Source organism: Nicotiana sylvestris, chromosome 12 (assembly GCF_000393655.2).
Source record: "Nicotiana sylvestris chromosome 12, ASM39365v2, whole genome shotgun sequence".
Taxonomy (NCBI): Eukaryota; Viridiplantae; Streptophyta; class Magnoliopsida; order Solanales; family Solanaceae; genus Nicotiana; species Nicotiana sylvestris.
Window position 1 is genome coordinate 144377549 of NC_091068.1, and position 27442 is coordinate 144404990.

The following is a 27442-nucleotide window of genomic DNA, read 5'->3' on the forward strand; positions in this document are numbered from 1 at the left end:
AATAGGTCTACAAGATCAAATACAAGACTAATGAAGAAGTTGAGAGGTTCAATGCTCGATTAGTGGACAAGGGATACAACCAACAAGAGGGCATGGACTACAATGAAGAATTATCTCCAGTGGCCAAAATGGTCACTGTGAGATCAGTCATTGCCTTAGTTTCTTCAAGAGATTGGGGTCTATACCAAATGAATGTGTTCAATGCATTCTAACTGGGAGACTTGTCAGAAGAAGTGTACATGGCCTTACCACAAGGTTTTCGCAGACAGGGGAGGAGAAGGTGTGTATGTTATTGAAGTATCTATATGACTTTAAACATGCACCCAAGTAGTAGAATTTAAAGCTTACAAAAGCTTTATTGAAGGCTGGGATTAGTCAAAGTGTATTTGATTATTCCTTGTTCACTAAGAAGTCCGGGACTCACATTGTTGTGATTTTAATCTATGTGGATGATCTGCTTCTTACTGGTAGTAGTAAGGTTCTTATTGATGAGGCAAATGCTGTTTTGCATAAGAAGTTCAAAGTAAAAGACTTGGGAAAGTGAAGATACTTTCTTGGAATTGAAGTTATGAGATCCAAACATGGTATTCCCCTTAACTAGAGGAAATACACTCTTGTGCTCATTTCTGAAATGGGTTTTAGTGCAACCAAACCACCTATCACACCTCTTGAGGTTAATCAAAGGTTGACTTCTGTAGAATTTGACAAAATTGCAGGTCTTCAAAGTTCAAATGCCTTGGTGGATGTCACTAGTTACCAAAAGCTAATTGGGAAATTATTGTATCTTACAGTCACAAGACATAATATTTGTTATGCAGTACAAAGCCTATGTCAGTTCATGCAAGCTCCAAAGAAGTACATGGATATAGCTACCAGAATTGTCAGGTATCGCAAGAATGCACCTGGACTTCGTGTTCTATTGAAAAGGGCATATGCACAGTCCTTGCTTGGGTTCTGAGATTCAGATTGGGGTGCTTGCCCTAATACTAGAAGGTTAATTAGTGGTTATTTGATCAAGTTTGGAAACTTTCTTATCTCTTGAAAGTCCAAGAAACAACACACTGTCCCCAGAAGTAGTGCAGAGGCTACGTACAGGAGTATGGCCGTAGCAGTCGCAAAAATCACTTGGTTGCTAGGTTTGTTTGCTGAGCTTGGAGTTACCATTCGTCAGCCAGTTGTCTTCTGTCGTGACAATAGAGCTACGATGCAGATTGCTACGAATCCCATTTTTCATGAACGCACCAAACATGTCAAAATCGATTACCACTTCATCCGTGAGAAGATTAAGCAAGGGATACTGGCTACTTAGTATGTTCATACTACACATCAACAAGGAGACTTACTTACAAAAGGGTTGACTGTTGCGCAACACAATTTTCTGTTGGGCAAGCTTGTGCTGAATATCCTTCACTCTCCAGCTTGAGCGGAGTATTGTAATAGTATAGTTAGTGGTTAATTGATTGAGGGATTTATTTATACACAGTAAAAGTTAGAGGACCTTCTTATTATTTAGGACGTTATGTTAATTGTATATATAAACAATGTATAGTCGATTTATCAGTTATGAGAGAACATCTTTTCCAACAGAGCTTCTTCTCGATTCTTCTTCTCCAAGTCTCTCGAGATATTCTGGCAAAAAGAACCAATTTCTTTAACACTCAAAAATGGAGAGTGATACAATTCACCCCTCTTATGTTGGTGCAAGCTAAAATAAGATTCTAGTGTATTAAATAGAGAAAGAAGCATTTAATCAAAGCCTTAATTAGTGAAAAGAAGAAAATAGCAATAACGTTATTCTGTGTCAGTATAGAACAATACCACGAACTATTTGATAAATTGATAAGCAAATAGGAAACCAACTTTTATGATACGTATAATTAGATTTCTTCTTCAGAAAGGCTCTTGCAATTGATTCCACATGCCACCCGATTAATTATAACTGGATAAAAAAACTCACTTTAAAATTAATTAATCTTATTCATTTTAACTTTAATTTATTGAAACATTGCGCTAAATTAATGCTCGCAAAAACAAATGAACAATCATACAAGGTTGGCAGTTATTTAATAGAAGAATGATAGAGTCGTGGGGTTGAGTACTTCTATTGTTAGACAGATAATCAAAGCTAATTACTTAGGATAACTAATTCTATCAAATGAAGAGAATATTATTAATATCATAATACTATATAATATTAAACGTCTGTCAAATGTCAAAACCAGTACCCTACGGATAGATCACCTTGTACTTTCAAGTAATCCAAATTCTCCATGTGCTTTCGCAATTTTAGGGTATTTTCAGAAAGTATTAAAATGTTGAGTTGACCCTCAAATGGCTTTGACTTTACATATATGCATGTTTTAGGGATCTAAAATCACATGCAAACGAATAATTTAATATTTGTAAAGGCCAAACAGTTAGTATACGGTTGATAAATTATTGAGTACCTTCTTGATGACTGGATCTACGTTTTGGAGTCAATGCTTCCCATCAACTAATCATTAATTCATTTACTCCAATTAAAATTTTCTTTCTTATTCGAACAAAAAGGTCTAGTTGGTACGAAAAATAAAGAATGGTGTTATGATCGAAATAATCAGATGTCATATCGAAGCTAATAAAGTATACCTTTTGTGACGATAAATTAAATAACAAAAGAGAAATATATCAAAAGAGACATATATTTAACATGATACCGTTAATTGATCCACGTCCACATATAGAGATGAGCAATAAACTATATAAAAGAGAGTATAAAATATTGAGAGAACAACCTCACAAAGAGCGATATACAAGTGGCAGGCTAACACTTATCCCAAAAAGATTTTCCCTAAACAAGACTCTCAAATCGCTTATTGCTATAGTGCGGATGCTACTAAATGAGAAGGAAAGATCTTCAATTTATAGAAGTCCGAATACCTTTTCCTCCAATAAAAAGACTTGCCAAATATGAAGGAATAATATTTTCCTTTTCGTAAAAGGTAAAATTAATTGTGATAAATATGTTTTCCTTCAGGAAATTAATTAAATTATGGTAAGAAAATCAAGACAAACCTAACAGTGACTAGGTTTGGAAATCACCTTGCTTCTATGTATGGTCAATAAGCCCAATTCTACTAGGCTTTTAGAAATGCAGATTTTACCTCCTATAGCAAAGCTTTACACCCTATTTATTATAAATAAAAACCCTTTTAAATTATTATTTTCTATAGCTACCTTTTAGATTTTATAACAAAATATATATTAATGGTCACTTCTTGCCATTAAGCCATTAAATACGCTGTCTAATATTTTTTTTCTCTATTATTCTTTCAGTTTATTCTCTTCCAAAATCACCGCATAGAGTCTTATTTCTCTCTCCACGATCTTTCTATCCTCTCTCTAGGCGACATGGAGATCTAGCAGCTGCCATGGCTATTTTTAATATTTTTTGCTCCAAATTTCTCTCCCCAGCTCTCTCCTTTATCAGTGCCATTGTCTCCCTTAATTTTCAATAGTTTTTGCTCCAAAAAGTTGTGGTAAGTGTTAAATTAAAGTTTTTGGATTGAAGACCTACAAGGCCAAATTAGTCGTCTTCCCAAGACGCGCTTGCAAGGTCAAGGCTGGTGATTCTGCCCCGAGGAATTGGCTACGACAACTCAAATCCATGGTGCTTACATGCCTATTGCACGTTAGAAGCCATCAGTTGATCTTGTCAAGGTTACCGAAGAGATGAAGTCGTTCAATGCCTAAACTCTAAATCTAGTGCTTGTATTCTGTTATATTTAGATGTATTTATATGTATTTGAGTTCATACAATAACATTTTAAAATATATTGTTAGTTCTATCATTTTGATGTTATTCATCAATTAGTTATGCATTCAATCTAACTGTATTCATTTGTATTTAAAACAACGATATAGTGAAATACAGTAAAATACACTCAATACAAATAGAAAATCAATGAATACAACCAATGAAATATACTCAATAAAGCAGTAATACCATGTATTAGAATAAATAAAATATTGTGAATACAAAAATAAACTTGAATACATTGAACACAACCGTTAGATACAACAGAATACTCTGTTTTTTGGTGTTTAGTGTCTGATAAATCTTCTCATTAATTGGATTGATAATGTTGTGTATTATAATTAATTTAGGTGAGTTATATTAGGAGTGTATCCCATTAAATTAACATCTTTCCGTTGTTAAATAACTGGAGAAACCTATTATTACGATGTATTCATGAATACATGGTATGAATATATGTGAATACAACGGCTGACAGCTAGACTGCCCTATTTTTTAACCGATTTTTGTTACTATATTCATGAATACAGTAGCTCGAATACATTGAATACATTACCATAACAACTGAAAGGTAGCTACGGAAAGTAATTATGTATATGGTAATTGATAGCTATAGAAAGTTAATAGCCACAAAACAATAGTTATTTCTGAAAATTTCTCTTTAGAAATTACAAAGTGAGTTATTTTCCTGGAATTTTCTATTTTAGTTTTCCTGACGTTTTTCTTTACGCATAAATTTCTAGCAATTGTTTTTCAATATTTTACTATCTTATTATTCTACTATCTTGTTAGTTATTTCGTTGAAGAAATTATACACTTACCTATAAATAGGGGTGTTTCTTCCGTGTGTTGAGCTATGGAAAAATATTGTAGTGTATATGAAAAAAGTAACGTTGATATAGTGAAAAAGATAATTGAGAGAATGAAAAACTCTAAGTCAAACTCTAAAATACTCTTCCGTAGCTTTAAAAAAAATGTTAAATTTTAGTTTCAAGGTGGATCATCTATTTTGGGCCTAATTAAGTTTTCATCTCCTGTTGCTTCTGCAAATAACATGAGTAATTAAAGAAGAAGAAAATCATAGATATGGTTGTTTTATGTAGAAGCTTGCATAATGTTTATTATTGTAAAAAGAGGTTTGAATAATACGTACTCGATTGTTAATCATCATATTTGAACTGGGATTTTTTCGTGGGTATATTTTTGTTCGAATATTATTTTACCATAATTTCCCATTACATTGAAACGAGGCTAAACTTTGAATACCAAAAGTGGCTAGCCCAGCCAAAGTGGTTGCTTTGGCCCGTTATTGATTCTTTCTGCTGGTTCTTATCTTCTTCCTCAATCCAGTATTCTCCTACTTGTTTTCGTCTTTATTTCTCATTAAGGGTTTACAAACCGAATCAGAAAACAATACCAAATCAAAAAGTCAAATCAAATCGATAAAAAATTCAAGTAGATTTGGTTTAGTATTGAGTAAAAAAACGAACCAAACTGATACATAGATATATAATTTTTATATATACATTTAAGAATTTATATATAATTTTCTTTAAAAAAATATCTAGAAATATTTGGGATCTCTTATGGGATGTAATATTTAATAGAATATAAAATATTTTATTTTTATTTACTTTAAATAATGGATTGTATCATCACTTTCTTATCAAGTGTTATTGAAATGCGTCAATCTTTTTGTTCTTAATTCCATATTCATATGTCAGAGCTATTAAATTCTTATATCTTTTTCTAATTTGAAATGATATTTCCATAATATCAAATTAAATAGAACGTATCATTGTTTAGGATTTTTATGTTTAATTATTAAATTCAGTTAACGTTAAAAGCGTACATCAACGAAAAATTATTATTAGACGACTAAAAAAATAACTATCATATGTTACTAAAACATTTCTCCCATAAGAATTTTTTAATAGATCATATGTTTGATTTGTTTTTAATTTTTACTCAACATATATTTACTTATCAAAACTTTAACAAAGTAATATTGAAATAATGTTTATGTAACAAAAACCCGAAAAATTCGACAAAGCCAAACCAATCCAAACCGATATAGTTAGTTTGATTTAATTTTGATAAAAACCAAATCAACCCGATTTATGTACACCTTATTTCTCATCATTAAGTTTGGATATTTACTCATGTTTGGTTTACTAGACTGCTCACAACTTTATAATTTCCTGGAATTACAGTGATTATTGAGTAGTTTGTATTCCGACTATTTTATTTGCTCCTTGGCGCGTTTGTTTAGATTCTTGCAAATTCTTTTTAGTAAATTGGTTTCCATGGTTTGTTTTGTTACGTCGAAGAAGAGGCAAACCCGAAAATAAAGAAGATAAAGAATACCAAATTTTAACGTGGAAAATCCTTCAAATTGAAGGTAAAAAACCATAGGATCACAAAATTCAAAAAGCTCCACTATAACAATAAGAGAGTTACAAAAGTTCTCCAAATTGGATACACAACAAGTGCCAAACACGGAGTAACAATGGCAACAAGAGCAACGACAAATCAATTGAAGAAAGAGGAAAAGCCACAAAACTAGAGCTTCTTTCGAGGCTCGAAATCAGATTCTACGGGCTTTCAAATCCGATCTCCGCCTTTCAAATTAAAGAATAAGGTGTTACTAATACTCGGTCAAAATTTCAGCCTGATCAACGATTAACGAATCAGAAAACGTGATTTGAAGTTGGCTGGTAGGAATAAAAATCTGCAGCAAAACAAATACTTTTCTTCTCTCTTCTCTCTTGATGAAATCTCTCTCAAAAATCACTCTTATATGCTTAAGTCTTTCAAAGACTTGTACCAATGAGCATAAAATGATTTTTCAAGGTTGTCCTATTTATAAATCTCGAGTGGTGTTTTCTCTTGAAGCCAAAACCAACTCTAAATAGGAATAAAAATCGAATCCAATTCCCAATAGGAATGAAAACCAAAAGAGAATAGGATTAGGCCATTGGGCCTTTGGCTGGACAACATAGACATGTGGCCAACAAACTCTCCCTCCAGCCAAGGGGCCAAAGGTGTCTTCAAGTAGAGAAACTATTGACAGGCTTCATGCCTGCCAACTTTCTGCAAATTTTATGTTTATCTGCAATCGTCGCCTTTGTCAGCATATCCGAAGGATTTTCATCAGTGTGTATCTTCTCAACCTCAAATAATTTCTCTTCCACGACTATTTTTATCCAATGATACTTTCTATTTATATGTTTGGTCTTAGAATAAAAAGTGGAGTGCTTGGTGAGATTGATAGCACTCTGATTATCACAAAATAAGATGTACCTTGGCTGCTCAAAGCCAAGATCATTAATAAACTCCTTCATCAATAACAGTTCTTTGGCACCTTCTGTGATAGTAATATATTCGGCTTCTGTGGTGGATAGAGCTATGTGTAAGCACGTGATTTTTGCTCTATGAAAGAATTACTCCCAAAAAAATTCAAAATAAAATGATTTTTCCTTGGTGTGCAACTTTTTTGAATTTTTGTGGTATTTTTGTGTAATTATTTGTATATTTGTCTGTGCATTTTATTTGTTAAATTATTAAAAATACAAAAATATGTCGCATTTTGCATGTAGGATTTAATTATACAATTGTTAGTAATTAAGTTTGTTTTACAAAAATTAAAAATTACAAAAAATAGGCATCTTTTGCATTTTTAGCATTTAATGTCCAAATATACAATTTTATGCTTAATTATTACTTAATTGTGCGTTAATTGTTATTGGGAGTTAATTTGCGCTTTTATAACTTAATTTAGTTCTTAATAATAATTTAAGTATTTTTATAATTTAGTTTTAGAAAAATAAAAGAAGAAAAGAGAGCGAAAATATAAAGAAAATCGGAATTGGGCCTCTTCTTCAATTTCAAACCACAAGCCCAAAAAATTGCCCAACCTTCCCCATGACCCGGTCCATTTTAAACCGGGTCAACCCGGTCCGTAAACCCAAAGACCCAACACCCCCTATCTTGCATTTCAAAAAACAAAACAAAACCAAAAAACCTAAAAAACCCTACACTACCCATCCGCCCCCTCCTCTCTTTCCTTCTTCTTCCTCAAGCTTCACCAAGCTCCATCAATGGCTGCCATTCCCCCGCCTCTTCTCCTTCACATACACACACACACAACCACGGCAACGCAACGCACACACACCCGCTGCCCGTGTTTCTTCTTCTTCTTCAAGATCGTGAGGGTTTCTTCTTTTTCAAGTTCACGTTGAACGTCGATGCTTCTTCTTCCTCACTTCATGCTGCGTTTCCAGCTCCCATAGCTGCTGCCCGCAGCTGCTCCATCCAAATGACAGGTGCTACTTCTTCTTCGTGTTTCGTCGTTAACCCGTCGCGTTGCTGCTCCGTTCTCTTCTCCGACCAAGCTGCTCTTGTTTCTGCTTCTTGCTGCTGCCGCAGCTCCTCCGTGTGGCTGCCCGCGTCGCCACTGCTGCTGCATTTTTCTTCCAGCTGTCTGCTGCTTCACTTCATCGTCCTCGTTGCTGCTACTGCGTTGCTGCTACTGCCTTTGCTGTTACTGTTCCGTCGCTGCTGCGTCTTCTTCATCTTTCACCTCGACTGATGCTTGTTGCTTCGTCGTCTTCAAGTCCGTTTATGTCCAAGTTCCGTTGGTTTCGTTTAGAGTTCGTTCGATGTTCGTCGTTGGTCATTTACGGTTAGTTGTTCTAAGTTTTATTTCGTCCATAATTTGTTTGATATTTTCAGATTTTGAATTAGCATAAGTTTGCTTTATTTTTCTTATTTATTTTTAGATAAAAATTGTTAGTTTAGTTATATTATTGTTAGATTTAAGTTGAAGATTCAATTTAATTATTTTTAAGTTTGTTTTATTAATTTTAAGAGGATTTAGTTTTAATATAGAAAGGTGTTAGTTTAAATCGTTTAAATCCGTTGTTTGTTGTTAATATAGATTTAATTCGTATTCATTTTTTGAAGTTCGTTTTTAATTCAGTGATTTAATGTGAAGTTATGTTTTGGTTTTAATTTTTGGATCATGTATCTTTGTTATAATTTTTGTTGGATTTAATTAAGAAAGATTAATTGATTATTTGAAGATTAGTGATTTGAATATGTTTATTTGTTTTGTTTAAGTTTAATTCGAAGTTTGAATAAAGTTTGTTTGTTATTGTTGTTGAATCTTTTCATTTATGTTCATACTTTGTTTGGTTGATCTGGAATCCGAAATTTGTATAGTTTGATTTTCTTGTTTATTTGTTTATCATTTATGATTATTTCTTGAGTTTGTCTCATAATCTTGTTTAAGTTTAATATAGGAATTGTTGGTTGTAAAGTTGTTAGATTTTTAAGTTTGAATCATGTATTGTGTTGTTAATATTGTTGTTTCCTTGCTCATCAATTTTTGGTCTAAGTTAACCAGGATTGGTTCCCAATATGGTTAATTTATGCACATTAATTTGATGTTGTTCAATTTGTGTTCATGTGATTTGTTGTTGAATTGGTTCAGAAATCGTGTTCATGTGATTTGTTGTTTGAATTTGTGTAGAAATTGGTCATATTGGCTATATTTTGGTTGAGTTTGATTAATTGATTTGTTATAGCTGATGGGGTAGTTTGGTAAATTGCAGTACATTCGGGGTAAAATGGTAATTGCAATAAGGTCGGAGGGGTAGTTTGGTAATTGAACATTTTTGAATAATTCTTTATGTTAAGCATGGGGGACAAAATGTAATAGGGTGTGGGTGATATAGTTGTTTAATATAAATGGGGGACAAGACAAAATGTAGTGGAGAAGAATATGGTAATTGTTTATGGTAGGCATGGGGGACAAGATGTAATGGTTTGGTTTGATATATTAGTTTAATGTAGTGGGGATGAGTGGGAAGATAATGGGTTTGGTAGGAGAAAGTGTGGTTGATTTTAATTGATTAAAGGATTCTGGGATGGGATATAAAGAAGAGGTCTTGAATTAGGGTTTTAGAGAAGACAGACACAGAGAGAATAAAAGGAGAGAGAATACAGAAGAAAATTTTAAGAGAGAGGAAATTCCGAAAAATACTAAGACTTCAGAAAATAAGAAGAAAAACATTCTGGAAATTCAAAAAGAAGAATAGTATACACCTGATTACAATCCAAATATTCTGATATACGGATTCAGAAATTAAGGGTTAAATACTAACTAGTCTTTCAAAATCTGAAAAGATTCTCTTTGCTCCTGTCCGTTGATTGTTGTTGGTGTTTCTGGATTTTTGTCTTGATTTTAAAATCTGTCACTAAGTTTCTCGTTGCTGGTTGTTACTGGTTGCTGGGGTTGCTGTTGTTTTATGCTACTGAATTTCTGCTGATCTCCCTTTTCTTTTGCTTCCAATATCAGGTACACAACTGACACGCTGGTTATTGTAAACCGAAATATGAAGCATGAATACGAAAATGAAGAGTTGAAATTCTAAATTTAATTTAATTATATTCTGAAATTTAATTGTATGTATAAATTATTTAGCTTGCAAAAATCAGAATCATGTAGCTATTTAATACATATAGTGGAACATCCGACGATAGCTTAACGGATGAACTATCTATATATTGCCTAAAAATAAATAAATGGTGTAGTAACTCCGTCTAGTCAAAAAATCAAACGAATAGGCCATTTAGGAACTTGGTAGGAATATTGTTTAGTTAAATAATATTGGTTAATTTCAGCATGTAAATGGTCTAGGATTAAAATTAGATTGCTAAGTTTTTTTTTAATTTGACAAACTGAGAACATGCCTAGTATAATGTAACTAGGTAGAGTAACATGTGAATAAGACGGCTCAGGTCTAGTTTTATGTCATACACGTTGGGCCTGGGCCCGCAGTGGCAACGGACTGTCCTGTTTGCATCATTTTCAGATTTTATGAATCATATTCGAAACCCATCTATAACAACTCAAGCATGTAAATAAATTAAGACATTTTCTCTTTTATTTTGTAGAGACAAATTTAATAAGAGAAAAATGTAGGCATTTTAGGACTGTCCTTTAAAAATAAAATGAGATGAGCCTCGCCCAATAAAATGCACCAATTGCGGGGCCCTCAATAAAGGTTTAATTAAAATTGCTTAGACTTCGGGATGGACCGTTTAGCAAAATTCCACGGCCCTACCCAAAGAAAAATGATACGCTAGTCGCTTTAGGCGCGTATTTAATAATGTTGGCTTCTTAAACTCGGGTGCACATTTATGTGACCCAAATCCAAATCTCAACAGAGTTGAAATATGCCAACAACCACGGGTGCATTGATGTGACGTGGTTCGAGATGTGTTTCCACGATGTTGCAATTCTTGATAAAAATAATAATAATGACAAAAGCGGTTAAAAGTTAAAATTCGCACATAGGTTCAATATGTATTAAATCAGATAATCAAGCCGAATATGACAGTTGAGCGACCGTGCTAGAACCACGGAACTCGGGAATGCCTAACACCTTCTCCCGGGTTAACAGAATTCCTTATCCAGATTTCTGGTACGCAGAATGTAATATGGAGTCATTCTTTTCCTCGATTCGGGATTAAAATTGGTGACTTGGGACACCCTAAAATCTCCCAAGTGGCGACTCTGAAATAAACAAACAAATCCCGTTTCGATTGTCCTTTAATTGGAAAAAACTCCCTTGTACCCTCGCGGGGGCGGAAAAAGGAGGTGTGACAGCTCTGGCGACTCTGCTGGGGAACATAAGCATCCCTCCCCTGATAGTATACACCTGAAACTACTGGAGAAAAACACTTTAAACCAAGAAATGAAAAGTGATGACTTCAAAAAGATAAAAGAAAAAGTCTTTCTGAACAAATGTTGGGGAAAGAAAAAAAAAGAACTTATCTGAATGGTACAATCAATCCCAATGATCATGTCATGCATTTTCGGATTAACCAACCCAGTCTATTTATATAAATCAATTTTTCTGACGGCCTTATGCTGGGATGCGCAGAAGCCTAACTCTCACCGGATGCGGATCATTTTTGCCAATCTTATCTTGCTAGCCCCTTTTATATCCTTGTCGCCTCATAGTGCCCTTCGAGGGGTTTTCAGTGATGAGGCTCTCTCATTTCTCTCAACTCCCGTCGCCTTATGGTGCCTGTGAAGGTTTTCACCGATAAGACTCTTCTCACTTTATTTTTCTAAGTTGGAGATTTGAGTGTTACTGATATGACTCTTTGCTTGGGATTTTTTAGGTTATCAATTCGTTGCCGACTTTTCTCTGTTTTCATTTGCCCGACTTGGCACTCCTCGGATTCTGATCGGGAGGTCTTTTTTGGACATCAACACTATGCACTTCTGTAGTCTAGATTGCCAAGAAACAACTCCACCTGCAAAAGTGATCAAATAACCGGAAGAGGATCTTGAATTATCAAGATTGCCTCCTAAATTAGAGTATGTGTAACAAACAAGTTCAGGCTTGGCATTGCCAAATCACAGCTTCAAATATGCAGTACCTTTCAAATACCTTAATATCCATTTTACTGCATCCTAATATTCTTTTTCAGGATTAGAAAAGAATCTACTAACAGTACCAAGAGTATGTGCAATATATGATCTAGTACAAACCATAACATACATTAAGCTACCAACGACAAAAGAGTAAGGAATACGAGAAATCTCATTTTCTCTTCATCAGTAGATGGACTTCTGACTAATACTCAATTTAAAGTGTTTAGCAAGAGGAGTACTAATCACTTTTGCATCTGTCATATTAAATCTCTTGAGTACCTTCTCAATGTATTGCTTTTGGGACAAAAATAACTCCTTTCTATCTCTGTGTTGGTGGATTTGAATGCCAAAGATTTTCTTTGCTGACCCCAAGTCCTTAATCGCAAACGATTTGCTCAACTGCTTCTTAAGGACTGCAATTCTGGATTTATTCTTGCCAACAATAAACATATCATCTACATAACGCAATAAGATAATAAAATCATCATCAGAGAACTTCTGGAAGAATACACAGTGGTCAGAAGAAGTTTTGTTGTACCCTTGTTTTTCTATGACATATTCAAATTTCAAATACCATTGCCTTGGAGCTTGTTTCAATCCATACAGAATCTTTTTCAATTTGTAGACATAATTTTATTTTCCCTTAGTTACAAAACCATCAGGTTGCTCCATATAAATCTCCTCATATAAATCACCATGAAGAAAAGCAGTCTTGACATCCATATGCTTAACCTCTAAATCTAGACTCGCGGATAAGCCTAGAACCACATGAATAAAAGACATCTTCACAATAGGGGAGAAAATTTCATCAAAGTCAACTCCCTTCTTCTGGACAAAACCTTTAACAACTAACCTCGCCTTGTACCTGGGCGCAGAGGTATGGTTATCTTGCTTTAATCTGAATATCCATTTGTTTGATAAAGCCTTTTTACCTTTCGGCAATTTCACTAACTCATATATGCCATTCTCATGGAGTAACTTCATCTCATTTTCCATGGATTCTATCTACTGATCTTTGTGAGTATCTTGCATGGCTTAATCATAGCTTTTAGGTTCTCCCATGTCAGTCAAAAGTAAATACTCATCAGGAGGATAACGCATGAATTTTTGCTTGTCCCTTGTAGATCTTCTAAGAAAGGTTTCAGAAACATTCGAAGTAGTTACCTGAGTAGGAATTGGTTGTTGATCAACCATAACTTCATCAACTGGAGCATCCATAATATCTACACCATGATGATCATTTTGATCTTGATCAATATCTCCGTCATTGTCTTGGGTTCCTTTATGTGCAATAGGTGCCTTAGCAATAAAATTTGGATCAATATCAATTAAGCTCTTATTACTCTAAGAATCTATCTTCGCAACTTTGTCAATATCTTTAATAGTCTGGTCTTCAATGAATATTGCATCACGACTTCTAATAAGTTTATTGTCAACTGCATCATAAAAATGATACCCAAACTCATCTTGACCATAACCAATAAAGATGCATTGATTAGTTTTGACATCCAGTTTCGATCTCTTATCTTTAGGAACATGCACACAAGCTTTACACCCAAAAACTCTCATGTGATCATAAGAAACATCTTTTGCAAACCAAACTTTGTCTGGGACATCACCATCCAAAGCAACAACAGGAGACAAATTGATATCATAGGCAACAATGTTAAGTGCTTCTGCCCAAAATGTATTTGGAAGTTTAGCCTCTAAAAGCAAGCATCTAACTCTCTCAACTAGAGTTCTATTCATCCTCTCTGCCTAACTATTCAATTGAGGTGTCTTGGGCGGAGGTTTTTGATGACGAATTCCTTGTTCCTTGCAATAGTTATCAAAGAGACCACAATATTCACCACCATTGTCAGTGCGAATACATTTTAATTTCTTCCCCGCCTGTCTCTCAGCTAAGGCCTGAAATTCCTTAAACACACCAAGTGCTTGATCTTTAGATTTCAAAGGATACACCCAGAACTTACGAGAATGATCATCAATGAAGGTCACAAAGTAAACTGCACCACCTTTGACTTTACTTTAAAGGGACCACACAAATCAGAGTGTACTAGCTCCAATAAATCGGGCTTTCTTGAAGGAGGATGGCTATGAAAGGAAACTCTTTTATGTTTGCTAGCTAAACAATGGATACACCTTTTTATCTTTGGTTCTTTCACTCCAGAAAACAAACTTTTCTTAGCCAAACACGTAATCCCCCTCTCGCTCTTATGACTCAATCTTCTGTGCCACAATTTTGATAAAGTGTCACGTTCCGCCAGATTTATGGATACATTAAGAATAGAGCCCTGTGTCACATATAAATGACCAGACTTGACTCCTCAAGCCACTACTAACGAGCCCTTGGTGAGCTTTCATTTGCCATTAAAGAGGGAATTATGGTAATCTTCATCGTCTAATCATCCTGCGGAGATCAAATTGAAAGGAAAGTCTGGAGCATGCTTGACATCTTGAAGAACTAACGTTGAACCATTATTAGTTTTCAAACAAACTGTGCCAACACCAAACACCTTAACTTCACTGGCATTGCCCATCTTTAACACTCCAGAATCAACATGAGTATAAGATGAGAAAAAATCTTTTCTTGGTGTGACATGTAAGGTAGCCCCAGAATTTACTATCCAACTCGTCTCATGGGATGCCAATTGATGACACTTTCATCATAAGCAAAAATAACGTCATCTCGAACAATAGCAACAATATTGTTCTCGTTATTTTCAACTTTTTTTCCTTCTCTAATGTCTTGCTTCAACTTGTGGCAAAACCTTTTGATGTGTTCTTTATTGACACAGTGGTTGCATATAATATTATAGTATTTGGACCTTGACTTACTTTTACTTTTACCTCTATTCCTCGAGCCTCTTGTTCTATCTCTCTCCTGGTCTTCTGTAACCAATATCTGCTTATGAGGAGGAACCATTAGATTTTCTCCTTACTTCCTCGTTCAACACACCACTCTTGGCATATTCCATATTCACCTAACCTCCAGAAGCTGGATTTGTCAAAGAAACACGAAGAGTTTCCCAAGAGTCTAATAGAGTATTAATAAACCAAAGTCCTTGTATCTCATCATCAAAATTAACTCTCATTCCAAACAACTGATCAAGGACGCCCTGAAAATCATTTATGTGATTAAGGATAAGGCTGCCTTCCTTTTATTTAAAGGGGATCAATTGCTTTAACAAGAACAACTTGTTGTTCCCAATTTTTGAAGTGTAAAGAGTCTCTAGCTTTTTTCACAATGATCTCGCATGTGTCTCATTCAAAATATGGTTGCGAACATTATCTTCAACCCATTGTCGTATATATCCACATACTTGTTGGTGCTCGAAATCCCAATCTTCATCAGATATACTCTCTGGTTTGAGCTGCACATATTTTATCTTGCTTCTCCAAACATTATAATTTCTCCCATTTAAATATATCATCTTGCTCATATTTGCCTCCATTCCGTAACAACCCGGATAAATAACCAAGGCTCTGATACCACTTGTTAGGACCGAAAAAATAGGTGTCATGCAAAAACTAGCAAAGCAAATCTTGAACGACGATAGATCATACAACAAAGAGAAATATACCAAAAGAGACACAAACATATAACGTGGTTCGATCAATTGACCTACATCCATGGCGGAGATGAGCAATCCACTATATAAAAAGAGTACAAAATATAGAGAGAACAACCTCACGAAGAGGCAAACATAAATGCACACTAACACTTGTCCCGTAAAGTTCTCTTCTTAAACAAGACTCTCAAACCCCATATAACTATATTGTAGATGCTACTAAAGGAGAAGGGAGGTTCCTCAATTTATAGAAGTCCAAACCTTTTCTTACAAGAAAATGACTATCCAAATATAAGAGATTTATCTTTTGTGTCTCCTTTGGCACCTATTTTTTTTAGGATCGAAATAATCAGGTTCATGTGGAAGCTAACATGTTTCTGTCTTGTTGAAGTTTGTCCATGACACCTTAGACTTTTCAACGTCAGATTATAGTAGCTAAGCAGACTCTATTAATTTATCTAAGCATAGCTTGTTTGAATGGTTGTTATCTATTATATTATATCGTAATATCAGTTTAAATATAATTTTTTTATTCTTACTTAAATTTTATTGTATCATATCATTAAATGCTTTGTTACATAATGACATGCTACTTTATGTAACGATTAATTTGGTGTGGTCGCGTCATTACCTTACTTTTCTCTCTCATCTTGTCCTTCCTTATTAGTTCGGGCACCTAACACTTATTTATTGAAATTTATACTAGATTTCATTCTTTTCTGATTCTTAAAGTTCAATTTCACTTTTAAAAAAATAGATATATCAATATCAACAACAAAAATTGATACACGCCAGCCATATACCCCAGCAAGGAATGTTCCAGCTGCAAGGGCCAGACATAAGAGTTAATATGAGAGAAATTTAAAGCAGATTATATAAGTGGTGATAAATTTACCAAGATGAGCATTTTCCTTTTGAGAAGGGAATTGTTTCTAGAACTCCGCCCTGCAGATTAATAAAGAAATGAAAAAAATGGAATAAATGGGAGACCTAAGAAGTATTGGGGAGAGGTGATCAGGCAGGTGTGAGCGTGGCCCCCATGAAGGACAAGATGCGGGAAGCAAGACTCAGATGGTTCGGGCACATTCAAAGGAGGATCACTAATGCACCGGTGAGAAGGTGTGAGCGACTGGCTGTGGTGGGCACGAGGAGAGGCAGAGGGAGACCTAAAAAGTATTGGGGAGAGGTGATCAGGCAGGATATGACGCGTCTTAGGATTACTGAGGACATGGCCCTTAACAGGGAATTGTGGAGGTCGACCATTAAAGTTGTAGGATAAGGGGAAGTTGTGGATATTCCTACAGCGCACTAGAGTAAGACTAGCCAGTTAGGAGTTAATCTTAGGATGTTACTGATCAACTACTGATGCAAGGATTTATCTGTTGGATATTAGCATACCTTCCATCTTTCCCGTATTTCCTATAATTCTTACATTGCTGTTATTTTGTTATTTTATGTTATTTTATGTATTTTATGTTATTTTGTGTTATTTAAGTATGAGTTTATTAATTGTACTAATGTTTCGTCTCTTTTTGCTGTCTTGAGCCGAGGGTCTCCGGGAAACAGCCTCCCTGTCCCTCGGGGTAGGGGTAAGGTCTGCGTACATATTACCCTCCCCAGACCCCACCTGTGGGATTATACTGGGTTGTTGTTGTTGTTGTTGTTGTTGTTGTTGTTGTTGTTGTTGTCCTTCCTTATTAGTATTAAATATAACTGTTTTATCTTTACCTTATCTTTTACATAATAATTCTATCAGGTATCCTACTTTTTAAATAATATTACAAGTTTATTCTTTATGAAACAATGATATAGATACAATCTAAAATGTTATATTCATCACAACAATACAATACAATATAGCATAATACAATATAATACATTATGAAGGCTCGCGTCGCCTCACCATACCCCATTTTCATCCCAACCTAACGGAATGCTCCCATTTATTCCATTTTTTTCATTTCTTTATTAATCTGCAGGGCGTAGTTCTAGAAACAATTCCCTTCTCAAAAGTAAAATGCTCATCTTGGTAAATTTATCACCACTTATATAATCTGCTTTAAATTTCTCTCATATTAACTCTTATGTCTAGTCCTTGCAGCTGGAACATTCCTTGCTGGGGTATATGGCTGGCGTGTATCAATTTTTATTGTTGATATTGATATATCTATTTTTTTAAAAAGTGAAATTGAACTTTAAGAATCAGAAAAGAATGAAATCTAGTATAAATTTCAATAAATAAGTGTTAGGTGATAGTCAAACTTGGGATGACTTTGTTTCTTGATTGGGATTTCATGTGATTGCAAACCTTTCAGTTTTATATTAATGTATTCTAATCATCCTTAGCTTATTCTGGATTTATTTTGGGAGGATGCGCGGAAGATTGGAGGAGATAGAAAAGTAAGTTGCACTTTTTTTGTTTAATGTTACTCTGGCATAAATCTGTTTTGCTTCGCTTACTATGAGCCTGTTCGATCAAACCGCCATGAACTGTTCATATATGGGGTCTGAGGAGATTAGTGCGTACATAGATACACCTCAGAATATTGGTAGGTTTGGAATTTTTCAAAAGGTTAATGGCCAGTAGTTTCCTATGTGATAGCGGAATGTAGTATTTGTATTTAGTTTCATGGGGCGTGGCTACGTTGTTTTTGTGTTTGGTATCGTTGTGACGCATTTCGTTGCTACTTGCTCTGATGTGTTAACAATGGTTTTTATGGCGGATCATAATAAATCCTCTTTCATCCTAGTAATTAATTTTTTTATCAAATACTAGTTTCATGAAATTGAACTCACTTTGATATTTTCTATTTAGGGATTACCTTGGAAATACGGAGGAAGTGGGGAAGTCCAAGTGATTAGTTCTAATAACATTTCTCAGCCTCTCTGTCTTGATAAGAAATGTAGACGTGATTTGTACTTTTAATTAATGTGAATTTATGATGTTGTTGGTACTTTTAATGTAATATTACTTTAATTGATTTTTGTGGCCGTTTTTACACATATTAAAGTGAATGGGGAGAGTGGGCGAACTTGCTCCGGCACTGTAGAGAGAGGAGAGAGAAAGTCCAAAGGTGCATGTTAAGCCAGAATTGATAACTTGCACCACTACGATGGCTCGCCGGAAACGGAGATATACAAGAGGAAGTTTCAATGGAACATGAAAACCAGTCGAAACCTAAAAGTCAGATGGTGGAGGAAGCTTCCCCAAAGGCAAGATCTGTAAGGCAGATTACTCCTGTTTCAGGGGTGATGCAAAATCTAGCCCCAATTCAACTAGCTAGCTGGATTTCAGGGGCTGCTAACAAAGGGGATGAGGGTAATGTGCATCCTGCCCGCAAATTGAATTTTGTGATGGAGCCTCAACAAGCAAAACCTACGATGGCAGAGGCGGACATCGATGAATAGAAGCAGAAATGGCAATCTGCACTAATTGGTTATGTAATTGGAGGAACCCCAAAATTCAAGGAAATGTTGCAATTTGTATATGGCGTCTGGCACTCTATGGCAACACCTAGAGTATTCATACATGATGATGGATATTTCATATTCAAGGTTGAAAATGAAGAGGAAAAAGCATGTGTGCTGCAAGGTCTTTGAAAAGATGCCAAGAAGACAACCCTAGAATCAATTGGATGCAAAATGGGTCATATACCTTCAGGAACAGACCAATGATTCTGAAATAATGGCCGCCAGACTTCAAAATGCAAAAAGAACCTCTACGAGTACTACCCATATGGGTCTGCCTCCCAGGCCTTCCACTCTTGTATTGGTATGAAGAAAATCTAGAGAGAATTGCAAGTTTCCTGGGCAAGTCTATGTGCACTGATTGCTTAACAGCTAAAGGTGAAAGAATTTCCTATGCTCGATTGTTGATAGAGATGGATATCACCCAAACATTGCCTGAAGTTGTCAATGTTGAAGAATCAGATGACGGTATTTGGAACCAAAAAATTGAGTATGAGTGGAAGCCTATTCTATGTCATAATGTCTGCAGTTTGGACATAATAATGAGCACTGTCCAAAACAGAAGCAGGAAAAGCAAATACCCTTCAGAAAAGCAACCAAACAGGATAAACAAACAAGGCAGGAATGATAGCCTAAGATAAGAATTATCTCAGAAGGGCAACCTGATCCAACTGCAAACCGGTCCTTGGCAGTCTACACTCCACCAGAAAATCTATAACGGGAGGAAACTCACACTGTCCCTTCTAAAGTCCAATTCAGAGGAAAGCACGTGGTAATATTCCAAGGCTCTAAGGAGATACCAAACACTGATGAAGATTCAGATTATGAGGTTGATCTCAATCTATTTAGTAAACTCTGCTTGAAAATTGGAGAGCCTGCGAGTAGAAGAATTCAGGGTCAAAGAAAAGGTAACAATAAAAAGTTGCAGAGTGATGGCCTTATTGCCAAACCTTCCCCATGATCTTTTGTTCGTGGAATATTAGAGGGCTCAACAAGACCTCTAAGCAAAGAGAATTTAAAAACTTTTTGCTCAAGAATAAAGTTGATTTAGTAGGTTGCTTAGAAACTAAAGTTAGACAACATAATGTTACTAAGGTTACTAGGAAATTTGGTACTGATTGGTGCTTCCACTCTGATTATTCCCAGGCTCCAAATGGTAGAATTTGATTAGGGTGGAAACAAAGTTGTGTTAAGATTACCATTCTGGACTGCACTACACAGTTAGTGCATTGCCAAGTGGAGGATCAAGATTCTCAATTCCAGTGCAAGATGTCATTTGTCTATGGTTACAACACTATAGAAGGCATAAGAGGATTATGGGAGGCTCTAAGGCACATCAGTATCTCTATAACTGAGCCATGGATTGTACTTGGGGACTTTAATACCATACTCTTTGCTGAAGATATAGTGAATGGGATGCCAGTGCATTTAAATGAAATAATAGATTGCCAGAATTGCATTACTAATATAGGTTTGGGACAAGTTAACAGGAAGGGGCGTCTTTACTCCCGGTGCAACAAGAGGGATGGTGCTGATAGGATCTACAGCCATATCGACTGGGTATTTGGTAATGAAAAATGGTTCAAGAGCTATGGGAACCTAGAAGAATGTTCAGACCATACTCCTACTATTATCACAACAATGGTCCCTAAGACAGAAGCTGAAAAGGCCATTCAGGCTACTTAATGTGTTTATCAATCAGGACATATTCAAAGAAGCTATTCAAACTTGCTGGGACCAACAGCTCACTGGTTGTCATATGTATAGACTTTGGATGAAGCTCGAGGCATTGGGAAATGAAGCAAGAGGTATGAATAAAGAGATGTCAAACACAGAGGTTAAAATTAGTAATATACAACAGAAGTTGCAGGCAGTCCAGAACCAATTGGCTAATGATCTCTTTAATAATCAGGTAATAGCTGAGGAAAAGGAGTTGATCATTCAATTAGAAAAATAGATTATGGTTCAAGAGAAAATACTAAGACAAAGATCCAGAGCTACATGGATAGCTTATGGAGATGCTAACACAAAGTACTTCCATGCCTAGTTGAAGGCAAGACAAGCTAGGAACAAGATCTCTTCTATATGTAATGATCAAGGAATATTAGTTTCAGAACCAACCATTGTGCAACAACAGTTCTTGGCATACTACATGCAACTCTTGGGAGCTACATATACAATAATGCCTTGTATTGACACTACCATTGCTAGAGATGGACCTTGTCTATTATTGAGCCAACAACAGGAAATGCTTGGGACAGTCACTAGGGAAGGAATCCTAAGGGTTATTAAAGACCTACCAAATGACAAGGCTCCAGGAATTGATGGATATACAGCAGAATTCTTTAAAGAATACTTGGAGACAGTAGGAGAAGACATTGTCAATGCTGTACTATAATTCTTTGACAATGCTAAACTGTTGAGAGAGGTTAACTGTACCACAATTACATTGGTGCCTAAAGTATCTAATCTTACTTATGCTAAAGATTTCAGATCTATAGCACGTTGTACCACTCTTTACAAGATAATTGCAAAGCTGTTAACTGCCAAGTTAAAGATTGTGGTTGATTATTTGGTGAGGTCACCACAGTCTGCATTTATTGAAGGAAGAAATATCCTGGACATTGTGATTCTGGCTTATGAGCTTATGAAAGGTTATGCAAAAAAGGAAGTATCACCTAGATGCATAGTGAAGGTGGATATCAGGAAGGCATATGATTCACTGAATTGGGATTTTCTGAGATAGGTCTTGCTGGAATTTGGAATCCTTAGAAGATAGTAAACCTGATCATGACTTGTGTATCTACAGTTAATTACTCCATACTCTTGAATGGTGGTCTAACCCCTATATTTCAAGCTAAGAGGGGATTGAGACAAGGAGACCCTATGTCCCCATACCTGTTTGTCTTGGCTATGGAGTATCTAAATAGATCCCTGAAGCAACTCAGACACAAACCTGATTTCAACTACCATCCCAGGTGTGCTAACATGGGAGTAGTGCACATCTGCTTTGCTGATGATCTATTAATGTGTTGTAGGGCTGACCAGTTGTCCATATCCCTGATTATGCAAGCATTCAATCACTTCTCTAGTGTATGTGGACTGAAATCCAACTTGGAGAAGAGTTCCTTCTATGTTGCAGGAGTGACACAAGAGTTTAGTTCGCATATTATGCAAGAGATGCACTTCTCTGGGGGAGAGATACCATTTAAATACCTGGGGATTCCATTGTCTTCTAGAAAACTGTCTATCCATCAATGCCTTCCATTAGTTGAAAAGATCATTGCAAGAGTTAAATGCTGGACTACCAAATTTTTATCATATAGTGGCGGAGTACAACTCATCAAAAGTGTAATCTTTGAGACTGGACACAAGTGTTCTTATTGCCAAAGAAGATATTGAATATGGTGACAAATGTTTGCAGAAACTTCTTATGGACTGGTAGAAATGAATATTCAAGAAGGGCCCTAGTTGCTTGGAGCATTGTATGCATGCCTAAGGTTGCAGGAGGATTGAACATTTTGGATATTTTTATCTGGAACAAAGCTGCAATTTGCAAGCTATTATGGGTTGTGGGTAAAAAGAAGGAAAAGTTATGGGTACAGTGGATCCATTGCATATATATAAAAGGAAGAGACCTGGCCAGCATGCCTACCCCAAATCAAGCTAGTTGGATAGTTAGGAAGATATTTGAGGCAAGGAAATGGATGATTGGAGACCCATTAGATGATCTCAATGCATGTGAGGAAAGAGGGAAGTTCAGTATCAAAAAGGCATATCAAACCTTTATGCCTCAGCTCCAGAAAGTTTCATGGAAAAGCCGGGTCTTAGCTAAGGGAATTGTTCCTAGACACCACTTCATACTATGGCTGAAAATGCATAAGAAGTTGTCCGCTGTGGATAGACTTCACAAATAGGGAATTCAAGTGGAGCAGGAATGTGTCTTATGCAATACCACTGTAGTGGAGACATTGGAGCATCTTTTCTTTGATTGTGGCTATTCAAAGGTCATATGGAGCACATTGTTACATTGGCTAGGGGAAAGGAGACTAATCAGAAGCTGGGAAGAGGAAATCGAATGGACAGCTAGAAGAACCAATAATTCTAGAGCAAGAGCGGGCATCATTGGATTTTTGTTTGCAGCAAGTGTCTATCAAATATGGCCAGAGGAATGGAAGAAGATTCAACAATCAACGAATAGCGAGCAGACAGCTGATAAAGGAAGTTATACTACAGCTGCACGCTTATGGCCAGAGACAGAGCAAGTGGCGACAACAATTGGATTGTTAAAATAGTTACCCAGTAGAACACAAAAACATAGAGTTGTATTCATGAATAGCATGTGAATAGATTAGATGGTTGAATAGAGTACAGGTAGAACAGTTCCAAAAATGTATGAATACTGAGATGTGACTCTGGAGTCCAAAGAGTCAATTGTACATATTGATATACTTGGTTAAATCAAATTTTCAGTTTAACCAAAAAAAGAAAAAAAAAGAAAAGTGGATTGGAGAGAGTAGTTAATGATAGCCTTTGTAGCATGTCGTGCAAGTTTACATCTTTTAAGCTACGTATTTGTTTGCTGCATAGTGACACTAATGATTCCCTTTTTTTCCCCTGCTAAACGTATTGTATGATACGCTTAGGGGTCATTTGTCTTAGAAGCGAATTATGTAAAGATTTGTAAATAGACATCAAATTTTATTAGGAAGCTCAATTCCTCTTTCATGAGTGATGAACTAAAAAGCAAAATGGTGAAAATACTGCTCACACACTCTTATTTTTGTCAATTCTTGTAACGGATTCGGTCAAAATGCCTCATCAAAAGACGACAGCATGTTCCTCTTTCACAAATACAAGGCTTTGCTACATAGCTGAAATGCGATAAGGAATGGTCAATGATTAGATACGTAATTCAAATATAATAAGGATATTGTTTATACAAATAAGAGTTTTACTTCTATATTTTTTGTTAGACAAAAAAGTGAATATAAAACACATTAGAATTTTAATTTCTTATATATTACGAAGGAAAGGTTTAATAGTCAAAATTTTATTTGGTTTCAAAGTCTTAAATATTAGAAAAATATTTATCTGATGTAAAATCCGTTTTTATATATGCTACCGTGTTCATTTGGATTTTAAACTTTTTTTAGTTTGTTATAAATGTACTTCGAGGCTTTGAGACGGAGAAAAAAAGCAAAGAGAACAACTACTTAGGGCATGGGTGAGTGTTTTATGGTTATTCGTGCAAAGTTTATTAGAGGTAGCGCGTAAATTTCATTCAGTCATTTCGTCGAACAGTTTCGTGACAAATTATAACTCGCTTCTTGTGGATGGAAGTAGCTGAATTGGATTTATGTCTCGAAAAAGACTTGCATTCTCCTTCTTCCTTCGTGGGAATCACGGTCACCACTATCTCAATTTGCCAAAAAGTAATCTAATTTGTCTTTCTCGATCCGCCAGTAGTGTCCTCGTTCCTCAGCGGAGTTTCCTACTTGGTTTTGCTCTCTCAAGGTCTAATAAGGTTAATTTCTTCAATTCGGGAATCAGGTTCTCTACTTTTCCTTCCTCAAGCAATTCGTGTAGTGATTCTGAACAGGAAGATAGTAGTGAACATTCAGTAGAAGATCATAAAGAACCATATTCTGATTTAGATCTCGAAACTATTGAAGCTATTTTCAGAGAACCCGGAAGCAATGCTGCTCAAGTGTATAACAAGCTTGAGCAATGTGGTGTAAGGCCCACACAAGAACTAGTAACTGAGGTGCTTTCTCGTGTACGGAATAACTGGGAAGTTGCATTCACTTTCTTCATTTGGGCCAGTAAACAAACAGGTTATGTGCACTCTGTACGTCAGTACCATTCTATGATATCTATCCTTGGCAAAATGAGAAAGTTTGACACTGCGTGGTCATTGATTGATGAAATGAGAGGTGGGAAAGATAGACCATCTCTCGTGAATCCTCAGACACTCTTGATTATGATTAGGAAATACTGTGCTGTTCATGATGTGGGGAAAGCTATCAGTACTTTTTATGCGTTTAAACGGTTTAAATTCGATATGGGAATGGAAGAATTTCAAGATCTTTTATCCGCTCTTTGTCGCTACAAAAATGTAAAAGACGCGGAGCACTTGATTTTTTGCAATAAGAATGTTTTTCCGTTGAATACCAAGAGTTTGAATATCATTCTCAATGGATGGTGTCTTGCCCTTGATGATTTAAGTGAAGGAAAGCGGATTTGGAGGTTCATGAAGGAGAAAGGGATTCCCCGTGATGTTTTTTCGTATTGTAGTATCATGTCTTGCTATTCGAGAGCTGGTAGACTCAATGTAGTACTTAAGCTTTTCAATGAGATGAAATTGAATGGGGTTGCGGCGGATGTTAAAGTATACAATGCTGTGATTCATGCTCTGTCAAAAGGCAGGTTGGTTAAACAGGCTAGGACTGTGATGAAGATGATGGAAGAGAATGGTCTCACTCCAAACACTGTTACTTATAACTCATTAATCATGCCTCTCTGCAAAGCTCGATTGCTGGATGAAGCCCAGGAGGTCTTCAATGAGATGATTCAACGAGGTATACATCCTACTGTTCGAACTTACCATGCATTGCTTCGTTGCCTTAGGACGGGGGAAGAAGTGTTCGAGCAGTTGCAGAAGATGAATATGATGGGCTGTATTCCAACTCATGACACTTATATAATGTTAATTCGGAAGTTCTGCCGATGGCGCCAGCTTGATAATGTCTTCAAGCTGTGGGACGAGATGAGCAAGAATGGCTTGGACCATGATCGGAGCTCATATATAGTGCTGATACATGGACTCTTTCTGAATGGAAAAATCGAGGAGTCATACAAATACTATCAAGAAATGAAGCAAAAAGGTTTATTGTCGGAGCCCAAGGTAGATGAGATGCTTCAGGCTTGGGTAGCTGGCAGGGGCGATTTTCAAGAGAATAAAGTAACATGCAGTCAGGAAAACAAAGAGAGGGTCAAATTTGAAAAAGCTGATAAAGAAAGGGATTTCCGTAAAATGCCTGAAACACGAAGAGTTATGAGAGAACGCGGCTTCTCCTTTTGGGATTAGTATTGGGTGTTGATTACAGAGTTAGTGTAGGGATTCTGGCTCGGGTCCTTGTATAACAGGTGCATGAGGTTTCTTCCTTTTTGATTGTTTCACAGAATGTTCCTGGTTTGCTACTGGTCCATGTACTGGAAATGTACTATTATGGATAAAGCAAGTTGCTTCTCACGTATACTTGGCAATTCTTGTGGTCTGAGATACTTGATATAATTCAGTTACCTATCTATTGTTGTTTGTCTTCAGAAATTCTCTTCACATTTCCTAAGATACTCTGATCCATCGGATTATATGCCAAAAACTTGATTTGCCATGTTAATGCCCCAATGTACGTTTGTGTTTCCCTTCCAGAAGAAAAGGTTTTTGACTTTCCATTTACAGGGGAGGGTTTTGGGACTTGAACAGAGAGTGATCAGAGAAGAAACAAATCTTTGTATATGGTATTTTCAAATCAATACCAGTATTCCCTCTTCCCCTTCAGTATCGCTAGTTTGAATGGTCATGCCATTTCCTTTTTAAAAGAAAAATAAGCATATCATCTGCTTCTGATCTCTTGCATGTGGTATATCTGAAATGGTTACTTCTTCTCTTCTTCAGAATATCTGAAATGGATTCTTTGACTGCTGCTTAATGTGCCAAACATACTCTACGAGCTGCTAAATGACTTGGAGAGCTCTTGGGGGTAAAAATCAGTTTGAGGATATTACATTGTTTCATGCGTGCGATATGTTTTACATAATTGCAGACTTTTCTATAATAGTAGTTGGTAGTTTACAAAGAAACAGAAGTTACTGACACTTTCCTGCCAAGGCTCAGGTATTTTTCTTCGTAAAGATTAATAACAATGGTAGTTTACATGCTATCACATGTTAAAATTTAAACTTCACTGATGTAAAATAATCTTTCTTTACACTATCAGTGTATTTAATAACTTAAATCCTAATTCCAATATATAATTATATGCTAACAGTGTGAAAATCAAGTTCTGTTTTGTAGACTGTAAGAACATTTTGACCAATACATATTTTATAAGTAAGATATAGAGGAATTAGTAGATATTTTTTTCAGAT

General features: G+C 35.8%; 1 protein-coding gene and 1 long non-coding RNA gene across 2 annotated transcripts; both read left to right on the forward strand.

Annotated features, from left to right (window-relative positions):
• Positions 1 to 17739: 17739 nt before the first annotated feature.
• On the forward strand, positions 17740 to 23038 carry LOC104248662 (uncharacterized). The gene is made up of 3 exons (XR_716515.2): positions 17740 to 18220; positions 18636 to 21096; positions 21201 to 23038. It is a non-coding gene; the product is annotated as an uncharacterized lncRNA (long non-coding RNA).
• Positions 23039 to 24372: 1334 nt separating this feature from the next.
• LOC104248652 (pentatricopeptide repeat-containing protein At5g15010, mitochondrial-like) lies at positions 24373 to 27073 on the forward strand. Its single transcript, XM_009804961.2, has one exon. It carries the CDS (start codon positions 24648 to 24650, stop codon positions 26376 to 26378), a length of 1731 nt encoding a protein of 576 aa, XP_009803263.1. The 5' UTR covers positions 24373 to 24647; the 3' UTR covers positions 26379 to 27073.
• The last annotated feature ends 369 nt before the right edge of the window (positions 27074 to 27442 follow it).